General features: G+C 48.6%; 4 protein-coding genes across 4 annotated transcripts; 2 read left to right on the top strand and 2 right to left on the bottom strand.

Annotated features, from left to right (window-relative positions):
• Positions 1–3,734: 3,734 nt before the first annotated feature.
• Positions 3,735–5,410, top strand: N7489_010680 (URC4/urg3 family protein; the record flags this gene model as incomplete). The annotated part of the gene is made up of 4 exons (XM_056716429.1): positions 3,735–4,070; positions 4,130–4,619; positions 4,673–5,268; positions 5,327–5,410. 4 exons carry the CDS (start codon positions 3,735–3,737, stop codon positions 5,408–5,410), a joined length of 1,506 nt encoding a protein of 501 aa, XP_056564051.1.
• An 890-nt stretch (positions 5,411–6,300) lies between these two features.
• On the top strand, positions 6,301–7,387 carry N7489_010679 (Rag GTPase GTR1; the record flags this gene model as incomplete). Its single annotated transcript, XM_056716428.1, has 2 exons — positions 6,301–6,494; positions 6,562–7,387. The coding sequence occupies 2 exons, from the start codon at positions 6,301–6,303 to the stop codon at positions 7,385–7,387; spliced, it is 1,020 nt and encodes a 339-aa protein (XP_056564050.1).
• Positions 7,388–8,128: 741 nt separating this feature from the next.
• N7489_010678 (AP-1 complex subunit mu) lies at positions 8,129–9,944 on the bottom strand (the record flags this gene model as incomplete). The annotated part of the gene is made up of 6 exons (XM_056716427.1): positions 9,845–9,944; positions 9,619–9,747; positions 9,280–9,509; positions 8,715–9,204; positions 8,284–8,658; positions 8,129–8,209 (listed from the first exon to the last, which is right to left on the bottom strand). Exons 1-6 carry the CDS (start codon positions 9,881–9,883, stop codon positions 8,129–8,131), a joined length of 1,344 nt encoding a protein of 447 aa, XP_056564049.1. The 5' UTR covers positions 9,884–9,944.
• A 735-nt stretch (positions 9,945–10,679) lies between these two features.
• On the bottom strand, positions 10,680–11,521 carry N7489_010677 (mitochondrial 54S ribosomal protein mL57). The gene is made up of 2 exons (XM_056716426.1): positions 10,900–11,521; positions 10,680–10,841 (listed from the first exon to the last, which is right to left on the bottom strand). The coding sequence occupies exons 1-2, from the start codon at positions 11,509–11,511 to the stop codon at positions 10,686–10,688; spliced, it is 768 nt and encodes a 255-aa protein (XP_056564048.1). The 5' UTR covers positions 11,512–11,521; the 3' UTR covers positions 10,680–10,685.
• Positions 11,522–12,652: the final 1,131 nt, after the last annotated feature.

Here is a 12,652-nt window from a genome sequence, read left to right as displayed (position 1 = left end):
AATCGAGCATCAAGGCATCAGTATTTCCCAGAAAAGGCAGCTGGCGCCTATACTAGTTACGTCTTCGTGGACCTCTCTATTATGCATGTCATACAAACATCCATCAATCCTGTGAGTCTCCCGTCTCATTTCTGAGTACAACACCCATCAGAAATCTTTGTCTTCCGTGGGCTGGCTTCACCGTCACAAAGCATAATCCAAAATCCATCTGAGACCCTTCCAGATTGTCTCCCACACTGCCGCTTTCTCGGTTATAATGGGTGCAGCTATTACCTTTTTTCCAACAAGACTCCAGTAGGTGTCCTCCGTAGACTTTTGATGATCTAGATGCCGGTAAGCGGTTCTAGTCTACTACTGAGCATTGCTATGTTCCACTTGACTTCCTCACATCGACACCGCCCATCCTCTATGAACACATTCACACTTATCCGCATCTCGAGACACTCTTCACGGTCGACTCGCTTCTGCATGCTTTGGATACTCTTTATAATTTTACCCACTCATCGCCTGTCTGAAGCCTCCGGAACGTGCAACTGTGAGAGACACGCCTGGGAAATTTTCAAACATTCCAAGTCATCCTTCATGGATTCTTGGAGAATATTTTATTTGAGCTTTTCCACCCCCTGGCTACCATGCGCGAACTAAGAATATCGCGGTCCAATATCACAGCCTTGGTCGGGATGTTCTGTCTGGCTCCGCGACCTTTGCGTACATACCAAACCATCAGCCATTTGTTCCAACATATTTCCGCTGCTTTATCTGGTAATTGGGTTCGCGCCCATTGAAATTTTGACAACAACTGATTATTCGAGATTGATTGCACTTTATGATTACATTATTAAGAGCTGCAACACGGTGGGAGGCCTTTACGGAGAAAGAGCGTGCGTGTATAGCTTTTCTTATTGGTTTATCCCATACCTAGTAGGTTAACGAAGTCCTTAATTGATATTTTATAAGCAAGCTAAACAAGCGACCTACCGAAGGTATCTTGCTATACGGAGCACTTTCCTTGGTATTGACTATGTGCCAAATATCAGTAGCACAGCCTCTAATAGCCGTATCTTTAGTAAAGAACTGTCGTAGAGTTGATCGTCTATTCGTAGACCTAACTCCCCTTTTTTAGGAAGAGAAGCCTTCAGTTAATATTATCCATATAAGCAGTACCTAGTAGGGTTAGATTCCGTACCTAGGTAAGTAAAAGTGATAAATAATCTAAGTAGATTGCGGGAATTCCGTCCCTACCAAGGTTCGGGGATTACAAGGTCTTGGCGACTCTTTAGTATGGCTTCAAGAGGACCAAAAAAGACGTTAAAAAGGATATGGAAAGAATATGTATTAGAGATGCCAGTGACAAGGCCAATCAGGCTACACCTTGTTATACTTCTATACTCCGTACCCAGGTAAATTGATTTACAGCTCCGAACCGAATGTATGTATCCAAATCGATAATCTAGACCAAAGTTTAGGCCTGCATATATATTGTATCATTATTGATTATGATACCCCAATTTCAGGGAAAATCCCCGCGTTGTCGAGATCCTAAAAATGAGTTTCCTACTATTGATATACTATCTAGTCCTTAGAGCGGGGTAACTATAAAGAGTCCTATAGTATTCCAAGTGTCTTCTATGTACTCCGTACAATGTCTTGACAATGCTATGCAACGGAGTTCTCCGTGAGTATTTAAGACCGAGAAGTGTTTTACGGTAGAAAGGCAAGTCAGAACTCCGCTTTTTCTCAGAAAAAAACAGCGGAACCTCTCGGGAGGACGAGCACGGGAGCGAATGGAAATCAAATCAGTGGATCTTTCGCCCCTGACTTCCAGGGCTCGGACAATTAATAGTCACTTCACACAATACTCAATTATTGTCGCCAAGTCAATATGGATACAATGTACTCCGTACTCCGTGCAAGTCATGATCCGTTCCTAGCTGCCATTCTCAGGGAAAAGAAAAGAAAGGAAGAAAGGAAAAGGGAAAAAGGAAAAAAAAAAACAGAGTTAAACTGAAACGACCCAGCAGAGTGGCCAGGCCCGTGCTTCCCGTTAGCTGGGTCCTTGCATTATCGTATAAATCGTGCTCCGTATAAATTTGGGCTTAAGTCGGGAGATGAGCTAAGAGTTGGAATGTTACATTTAAAGGTCGAAGGATTTCAACGTCATAGAAGTATCATCCTTCACACCCCTGCACTCTCCACTATACTACATGTATCATGCATTGTATCTATTCGTGACAAATAAGGATCGAACCTGCAATTACTTTATAACGTCTAGACACATTTCCGGAAAGAGGGGCAGATTGCGATGTGAAACCTTGAAGTCTGGCCTTGAGAGACGTAGTTCATATTTATACATGGGAGAAGCGACACCTTCCTTTTCTAGCTGATAGGGGTAATGCTGGCCAGGACACACTTAGATATCCGAGTCAGTTCTCCGGTTTCCGGTGTACGGTGTACGCTGTACGCTGTGCGTTGTACTTTCCCATACTCCGTACAGGCGCACCTTGGGGGTTTTACATATTTACATCTGAAGTCCCAGAATTATTCCCCTAAAACGCAGTCTATTATTAATTATTACCCATAATAATTGATCTAAATCCATAAAATCTCGAACATGCGCTTGTTTAACCAGATATTTACAAGGAAATTAACGCGATGCGCGATAGCTGACCATTCACACCATTGAAGTACCCGAAGTGGGTTCGAGATTCCGTATAGGGCAAGCCGTGCCTTTCATCATTTTATCATTTTATCAATTTTTCTTTTTCTTTGTTGCTTTTTTTTTGTCGTTGAACGGTACGCTAGTCCGTGCATTTCCGCATGTTTCTCTCTCGAATAGGGCTTGGTCTGATCGAAATAATCTGCATCTGAGCGATCTATACACGTACCACCTGGTGGCACCTTGGACCAAAATTTACCTGATATTTCCATTCCCATTTCTCCATTCTCTGGGATTCTCCGAGGACATGATTCGTCCATTGCCACAGTGAAATGATAGTCCCTTCTCTTGCTTTCCGACTGGCCCACTCCCTCCGGGACCCATCCCCATACCTCATACGGCAATCGGTCCTAAGCTGCGGGAATGGTACTCCGCACACAACGCCTTTGTGTGCACACGTACTACAGCTATTATTGTAGTAGGAAGTAAAATATACTAGGCATGTACTCCAATGTACAATATACACCTGTAGTCTTAGATGCAAATTGGCCCATTGAGCTAACTATGTATGTAGTTGCGTACCCGGTACTCTGTACCGGTTCTGCATAAAGTACGAGTTGTGGATTAAACCACCCAATCTCGCTCTTCTTCTCTTCGATCCAGACTTCGCCGGATTCCGACAGACTTTACCAGAGTCAATTCCCCCTAAATCGACTCCATAATTATGCAAATTATTAACCCTCGGACGTCTAGCCCGTACTAAATGGCCCTTGTCTAGGTAAAGAGCTCCAGTCATCAAGCCCCATAAAAAAAAATCACCATTATTATTCTACCTATTTTTACTTAGTTTATACCCTTAGAGCCTTTATTATGTTATTTTAGTAAAGGGAAGGGAAAAAATAAAAACCAGAAAAAAAAAAAAACATCAGAACCTCCAGATGTCACTTCCCCCCTCTTTGTGAACTCCTTATCCGAACTACCTACATTCTCTTCGCCCCTCCTTTCGATTACTCCACTGGCGCCCCCTTTCAACCTCTGAGTCCCAAGGTCTGGGGTGAAACTCCCAACACACGCAACAATGGGGCTATTCAAGCGCAAAGATTCGAAGAATTCCATTCAAAGCGAGAATGAGAACGATTCCTTCGTATCCGTCAACAGCGCTCGCACATCAAACACATCCCTAAGGTCGCCAGGATACAAGGGAAGTGGTCCACCAGCTTCAATCCCAGAACTCCCTATCGCCAGACCCCCAGACCCAGCATTGGACCCGGCTGCATACCTACGGAGCATCCATGCAGTGCGCGAACGCTCCAACATCATCCTGAACAAGGCCAAACAGAACCAACTAAACCATTTCGATGTCGACATGAGCAAATTCGAAGCTACCGCCTCCTACGTCGTCTCCATAATCAAGGTAAATCCAGTGAACTTCTACGATCATCTGAAGTTGCGTTAACACGTCTTCCCAACCAGCGAGATTATGCGCCAGACTATGAGAACATTCCCCCGCATGGTCGCTGGCAGCATTTCGACGTTGGCGGCAGACCGCGCATCAACCAGCTCCTCCAGTCCTGGCCCAGTCGCATTGATGCGCAGGAACGCACACGCCGTTTGATTGATTTGTTTGTCGTGTCTGTTCTGCTCGATGCGGGTTCTGGGAACAAGTGGTCGTACCGGTCGAAGGAGTCTGGTAAAGTCTTCTCGCGCAGTGAAGGCTTGGCCGTGGCGAGTCTGGAGATGTTCAAGTCGGGACTTTTCAGTAGCGATCCTACGGAGCCATGCCAGGTGGACGGCGCGGGACTCAAAAAAGTTACAGCCGAGGTGCTCGCCAAGGGAATGCAACATTCCGAACAAAACCCACTGGCCGGTATTGAAGGCCGCGCAGGGTTGTTGATCCGGCTCTCCGAGGCACTCAACAATCAAGACTTCTTCGGTGTGGATGCTCGACCGGGAAATATGCTAGGTAAGGCGATCTGGTTTGGGTGTGTGCTTGATCAGCTACTAATCTTTACTCAGATTATCTTCTCGGCCATCCATCCACCCTTGCTTCTTCCGTACCGATTGTTCCGATTACCACGTTGTGGTCCGTGCTTATGGATGGCTTCTCTCCCATCTGGCCCCCATCACGAACGCAGATTGATGGAGTATCCATTGGAGATGCTTGGAAGTGCTCGGGTCTCCCCGAATCTCCTCCTGCAAAGCAGTGGGAGAGCATCGTTCCATTCCACAAGCTGACACAGTGGCTATGCTACTCGATCATGGTTCCGATGTCGAAATTGATGTCCATCCACTTCGCCGGCAGCGACCTTCTAACAGGGCTTCCTGAATATCGAAACGGAGGCCTTCTTATCGACCTGGGACTCTTGACTCTGAAGCCGGAAGATATGCAGCGTGGAATCGAGGCATATAAAGAGAATGCCCAGATCAAGGGTCAGCCAAGTGTCGAAGTGGCACCGCTCTTCTGCGCCGACGACGATGTAATTGTCGAATGGCGAGCCGCTACTGTCGGGTTCCTGGACGAGCTCCTAGAGGAGGTCAACGCTCAGCTGGGGCTTAAGGGCTCTGAGGAGCCACTTTCACTAGCACAAATGCTTGAGGCTGGCACCTGGAAGGTAAGCACGAAGCACTCATCGAGGATCCCCAGCTAAGTAAATGCTAATGAACCTACAGGGTGGTCGCGAGATTGCGGAAGTTTCCAGACCAAACACCAAGGAACCCCCTATCATGATACGATCTGACGGCACTGTCTTCTAATACCCTCTATCCCCATTTTAATTGCTTGGATACCTGCATACCTTCGTCCCGTCATCTGGTTTTGCTATTTGGGACGAGCTTTTTTGATGAAATGAACTCTTCATGACCGAATACCTTCATACCTATATCTCACGTTTGGCTTTTCTCCTTTTTTTCTACCTTTTGCCTTTTTTTCCCCTGCCACCTTGGGCTTTTTCCTCTTTTCCCCTCTGCATTTGAGGCTATTCACTGATTTACCATTGGTTTTGGGCGGCTTATTTCATATTGCATTCTGCACATTCACATTTCACCTCATTCACATTTCACCTTTTCTTTTTCTCTGTCTATTGTTTCACTTTGCCCTGACGATATAAAAGCCATTTGACCATAGAAGATCTGTGATTTTTCGGGAGACCCATGGGATGTCGTCATCCCGTAACCTCGGCCCCAAGCTCAAATAACAAAACTCCACAAACAATGACTAAATGTGCCATCAAGTGCACAATTGTAAAGTCTCATGACCGGGATCAGTAACTAAATGGAAAATATCAAAATACCTATGGGCAGATTGCTAGACTCATCATTTCCACCTATCTCATCCGCCCAATCCCAACCTTCTCCAACAAGGTAACAAACAATCACGTGGTCTGGAACAACATTATTCCGTCCCCACATCAGAAGGTCGGAGCTCACCCCGGGGCCTGTCACCTTTCCTTCTTATCTTATGCACTCTCGCCCTCAATCCCATTGTCAAGACTGAAGATGCTAATATTAGACTCCTAACTGGAATCTAATACCATTGCATCTGAGTGACCCTGTGAAGGCACTGAGTTGCCCTCCAGGTCGACCCGAGTTATCCCCGCAAGAGCGGGGCATTGAGCTCAACGGCAAACCCAAGAACATCAGACAGGATGGATGCTCGGAAGAAGAAGAGAAAGGTGCTCTTGATGGGCAAGAGTGGGTCCGGGAAGTCGTCCATGCGCTCAATTATCTTCAGCAACTACGTCGCAAAGGATGTCCGGCGCCTTGGTGCTACAATTGATGTGGAGCACAGCCATGTCAAGTTCATGGGTAACCTCACATTGAATCTGTGGGATTGTGGAGGGTGAGTAATGCATACTGGACTTCCAATCCGGGAGTCATTCCACTAACACGGAACTTTCCCATCTCAGACAAGATGCCTTCATGGAAACCTATCTAGCCTCGCAGCGCGGCAACATCTTCTCAGATGTCGCAGTCCTCATCTACGTATTCGACATCGAGTCACGAGAAGTCGAGCGCGACCTGGACACCTACCACGCGATAATCGAAGCCCTGCGCGAATTCAGCCCAAACGCCTACGTCTTCTGTCTCGTGCACAAAATGGATCTAATCCAAGCCGAGCACCGCCAGCGCATCTACGAAGAGCGCTCCGCGGTAATCCGCAGCCGATCCAGCGACTTCCGCGTCGACACCTTCGCCAGCAGCATCTGGGACCAATCGCTGTACAAAGCCTGGGCCGGAATCGTGCACAAGCTCATCCCGAACCTAGTCGTGATCGAGCGCTTCCTAACCGCCTTCGCGAAGAAAATAAACGCCGAAGAAGTCATCCTCTTCGAGCGCTCTACTTTCCTCACTGTTACCTCCGTGACATCTGAGGTCGGCGACCTCAATCCCATCTACGACCGCCACGAGCGTCTCTCGAATATCATGAAGGCGTTCAAGCACTGCGCTGCTCGAAACACACTCACCACCCCGGCTTCTGCGGGCTTCGTCGTCATGCACACTAAAACCCCCCAGTTCAATATCTTCCTCGGCCGCTTCACGGATAATACCTATATCTTCCTCGTTGTGCCTCCCGGCGAGGCTTCGTACAACTGCGCCGTGCTGAACACCATGCTTGCCCGCGAGGGATTCTCAAAGGCAGCTGCCGGCAGCGGTGGTGGTGATGGATTCCCTCTTCCTCCGCCAGAAACAACGGAGGATCATGCGACGAACGGGAATGGGAATCCCGCGTGAAATGGATGGATGTGACATTAGGTAGCTAGGGGATGGTGTCTTTCCCCCCGTGATTTCCGACAGTTTTATGACAAAATACAGCAGGTGCTGAACGATGGCGTTATGGGGATTAATGTACTTCTTTTGCATTCTTTTCTTCCTTTTCCACCCCTCTTGAGAATTGAGATACCCTGTGGGATTTCTTTGTACTGTTTTTCTTCTAAAAATTCATGAAAAACTACCTAGGTAGGTACTATTCTTCAGGCTATTACCAAAGCTCTTGGGTTTTATGCAAAATACATGTTTCTTCAAGCGACATTCTTAGCGACATGGTGTTAGACCTGTTTTTAATCGCAGCCATCAAGTCTGATTTCCAACTAAACCATTCTGTGACAGGAATCCACACTGATGCTTCTGCACTTTATCTGGATTACCTTGCCGCATAGCGCACAGAGGCTGAGTTGCTACAATGACCCGACAACAAGACACTGAACATTCATCGCATTTACTTCAAATACAATACTGGACATAAGATCCCATCCGAACCATCTATATTCCTCGCATCCGATGCAGAAAGCAGCCAAAGGCAGAAGAGAGAAGAGTAAGAACAAGGGAGGGATTTGATTATCTATCGGACCGGCCGGCCTCAACGGAGAAGGATGGGGGAAAAGGGAGGAGCAAAAGGATAACGAGAACAAGAAGGGGATAGAGGAGACGGAGGGGGGCTGTACAAAATCAATCATGCAGAGAGCTGGAACATTTTCATTGGACTTCCGGCATGCGCATGGCAATGTCGCCCGACTGTGTGATGTATCGCACCCAGGGAAGAGAGGGGTATTGCAGCTGTGGGATGTTATTAGCCATGAATCCGAGAGATAAAAAGAGTCGAGGGAAATTCCCTGCTGGAAAAGACGTACCTTCGGTTCGGTGATCTTGAGGTACCGCACTTGGATGCCACTGGTCGTGAAATAGGGGATCTCGAACTTGACGTTGATGGGACGTTTGGCTTTGCCTACGCCTCCGGCTCCGCCCATGCTGCCTCCGAAGCCGCCGGTCATACCGCCGCCGCGCTCGTCGTCGCCCTTGACGGAGGGTAGGCCTAGCTCTGCGCGCATGAGGAATTCCTTGCCGCCGCCGAATTGCTTGATCTTCCAGATGATGGCGGACTTCTCGGGGGCGTAGTGCACGGTTCCGATATTTGTGCGGAAGCGTGGGGAGTCTGCGTCTTCGGGGACGGGGACGAGAATCTCGACGTTGTTGGCGGTGCTGCGGCGTTTGAATTGGGCTTTGGCCTATTGTAGAATCGAGGTTAGGGGATGGCGTGTGTTGTACTGGGTGGGGATATTACCTTGAGCATATATTCAATTCGGGATCCCGAGTGCGATTCAACCACGCACTCCACCCAGATCAACGGCTTCACTTGTGTGTTCAGTCGGTAGCTCATGAGTTCGAATTCACCGTCCGGAGGAATGAAACTGATTGTGCGGTCGTTCTCGAAACGTGAGAGTCGGACACACTGGTGGAACTTCACGTCCTCCATCTCGACCGACTTGCCTCGTGTAGCACGACCCGTGGTCTCGAACATGGCTTTGTCGTTCAAGCCCAATCGCAACTCTGGCATACCACTCAGGTAGCACTTCATCTTGACAGCGCCCAGAATCTCGGACCGCAGGACGTTTCCATTTGCTGAGACGAGAAGATTGAGGGACTCGACCACGTCGAGGAAGACTTCGTTTTTGCGGTAACGTATCCCCTCGCTACGCCAGGAGACAGCATTTGTGACAGCAATCGGTGGCCGTGCTTGGACATCCAGCTTGTGTGACTCTTGGGTAATGTATCTGCCCATAGCGTAGAACGGTCAGTTATGCTGTTTCACCACCACCCGGCCGTACCATTCAGATTCAGCTGCTTACTCTTGTAGAATCTTGCTCTCTGTTGTCTGCGGGTATCCAAAATCCATCATCTCATCCAGCAATTCGTAAATGACGACGAAGTTATCCCGGATACTCTCCTCCTCCAGTACCTTGAAATATTCGGTGAAGACCTCCACCAGCTTGTGGAGGAAGAGTAGAATTTCGGTGGCATTTGTGTTTCGTTTGGTCAATGCAAGGATATAGAGGTTGCTGTGGCGGATATAAAGGTACTAGACAGAAACACCCCAGTGTTAGTAGGTGGGAGCACACAAAAGGAGATACTCAGGAGCGGGTGTCGTATGGTCGGGGCAGCAAATGCCCAGACTCGGTGGAACGCACGTTGATTCCCTCGTGAGAGAAGCAGGGAGGCACTGCTGAGCTTTCTTCTTCGGCGTCACTGAGGAGGATAGGGAATTTCTCGACTGCGGACATGGGAATATCTCCGCGATAATTGCGGGCCAGAAGGGTCTATAGATGGTCAGCGGGGGCTTGTCCCTGGACGCACTGGCAAATTTCCCAACAGGGAGTCGCATCGACGTATTTTGCACAATATCAAGTAGCCTACCTTGCCCTTGAGGTCGAGGAAGAAGAGTGCTGACGCCATGACTTGTCAATGGGGGTAAATAGGTGACGGGAGAGTTGGTGATCTGGTCTCTTAAGGTGGGGCAAAAGCAAAGAATAACAAAGACACCTCATGCGCCTACTGCAGCATTGTCAATCAAGTAGTAAGAACGAATAGAATAGCAGTTGATGAGGTGAGAAATGAAAGGAGCAGATCAGCGGATGATTGTTGGCGATGCCCGCATGTCCCAGGCCGGAGATATACGCCAACCTCAAAGCGGACTAGCGTATAAAATCACACATAAAAGCTGGTCGCGCACTTTTTAATTTTCTTCTTTCTTCAACGCTCCCAATAGACAGTTCAAGGCAGTACAAAGTCCTTGTGATTTTCTACAGCTACTCCGGCATTCTGTCGGAGTGCTGTGGTATTTTAATTACTACCTTGCGATACAGAGGCGCGAAGACTACGATCTTAGGAGGGTTCCATAAGAGCTGGCCGAGTACTTTCTCTGTTACTCGGGCGGCGTCAGAGGAACCGTACATTTCTTATAGAACTTCAATTGAATTATTTTTATTATAAAATCAAAGATCCCTTGTAAATCGTAGTGAAAGTCCATTAAAATTTTTGAACTTGCAAGTTGAACTCTCAAGTGGTATTTAATAGCTGAGAAATAAGATGATATAAAAAGACAAGTTTGTTAAAAGTACATGTACAAATCGCAGAGGTTCCCCGATTGAGGAGTTCGCTCCCCAGTCAACCTACCACAGATGGAAATATCAAACAAGTGTTAACGCCCTGAAAATGCTCCAAAGGAGACCAATACCCCAAGTCTCAGATCAGACCCTTACGAGACCGACTTGAGTCCCAGGGGTTCAAGTATCCGCTCACGAGCCACTTTAGTGGCAACGACTCCTCCCTTCTCTAACGAAACAGCGCCGACGATAGCGTACATGGTATGCGCGAGAACGAGCTCAACACCGGAGGCGCGAAGGTCATTGGGCTGCAGTAAAGACACTTGTTAGCTGAGAACACAGAAATAGACCAGAGTCGAGGCATACCTTTCTGGGACTCCATCTGAGAACCTTCTGCAACTCGTACTTGTTTGCAAGCTCAGCGAGCTTCGACCGCTCGGTGAGAATCTTCTTAGTCTCACCAGAGAGGTTGTTCAATCCATCCAGAGCCGGGTGCGTGAAGGGCACGCGACCAAACTCGTCCTTGTTCTCTACCGGTGCGGCGCCTGCGTATGGAGCGTCCTGCGCCAAAGCCAGCGACGCTTGCAGTTGCACAATGCGTTTTCCCAAGAAGGCCAATCGATCGTTGAATCCGCGGCGCCCTTGGTCGAAACTTTTATGCGTCACTGCCAACCACTTGGTCTCATCGGAGAGGAGTTTGTCGCCGCCATTGCCGAACAATCGGATGTAGAATCGGTCTAGCAGTAGCGGGTCTGCATTGACATGGAAGGTCGGGCGCTTGGAGTCAAGGTGTAGACTAAACGGAGCCTTTGCTGCTGCGGGAGTGTAGGACCATCGGGGCTTTTCTTGTTGACTGGACTCCTCCGGGGTAGAGGTCGCGAAGGTGCGGGATGGGATGACTCCGGCAATTGGGCGAGCGACGAATTTGGACGCAGCGCAGGCGGTCCTGGCCGCTCGAGAAGAAAGATTCAAAGACATGGGGTCGGTGGTCTGCGAGTCGACTCGGAGTTGGTCGAACGGAAAGCAAAGAATTCGGACTGGGCGGTGTGATACTGCCGGTCATGTCCAGGTACATGTACACGAGACCCATGAGGTCTCTGTTAACTGTCGACCACACCTTGTTTTGTTTTTCATGACTGTAATTCTCACAAGTCCTTGCTATGTAGACTCAGGTCTCTTCAATTGTCATCTCGGCTGTTTGACATGCAGTTAAACAACCTTGGAAGCCGGAGGCAACCGGACCTTCACCGCTGCTGCGTGGTATCTTTTGCTCGAATATGCTTGACTTGTGCATCGGATCCGAAACTAATCCGTACTGACGCTGGTTTCGGCCGTGGGAGCCTACCGTGGGAGTCTACACAAGCTAGCAGGCTATGGCCGTTGGAGCTGGAATGTACACAAACTTCCGACTCTGCCATGCCTCGATGCATGTACGATCAAAACGGCATATGACTCACATTAAACATGCAAGAACCTTGGAAGCCCTGCGATGTGGGTTATATCTTAGCGATCAGGTTATAGTATCTATGGGATATGCTTCGATATACACCATACCGCTGTTTGCGGGCCCAGATCCAGAACATATAAGTGTCTGCTCAATTTGGGCAGGCTCCGTTATGATGCATGATGTGTATTTGCCCCAATTGTGGATTACTAACAGCTTTGACTCCTGTCTTCTGCGGGCTCCCATCGTTGAAACTCGGGCTTCGACTTGGTGCGGGTGGTCTCGCAGATCTCCCCACCACTTTATCCAGCAACATCCTTCTCTGGATAACATGGCCATTATATGACCCAACAGGAAACTTGTGCTCTCTTAACTTATAGGCTATAGGTCCAATAGTCCTGTCAGGTAACATCGTCCAGTTATATGACTGGCTAACGTGCGATGCGAGCAGCGGCGCAACAGACCCTGAGCGCGGCCCAACTATCAGGGACACAGGTCTCTAGCCGCTGCAGAGGAACGGTGGGAAGTTGAAAAGAAGAGAACAGAACCGCGAAGAAGGGTCCTAGGCAACCAAGACCCATTCAGCAGAAGCTTCGGTAGCCTTCTCTGAACACAGTCGTTCCGCAGAAGCTGCCGGGTATGCAGAGGCCATAGCTCATAGCTATCGGGAGCACG

The sequence above is a fragment of the Penicillium chrysogenum genome (genome assembly GCF_028827035.1).
Source record: "Penicillium chrysogenum strain IBT 35668 chromosome Unknown utg000005l_segment0_segment0, whole genome shotgun sequence".
NCBI classification, from domain to species: domain Eukaryota; kingdom Fungi; phylum Ascomycota; class Eurotiomycetes; order Eurotiales; family Aspergillaceae; genus Penicillium; species Penicillium chrysogenum.
This window is presented reverse-complemented; position numbering and strand designations above follow the sequence as displayed.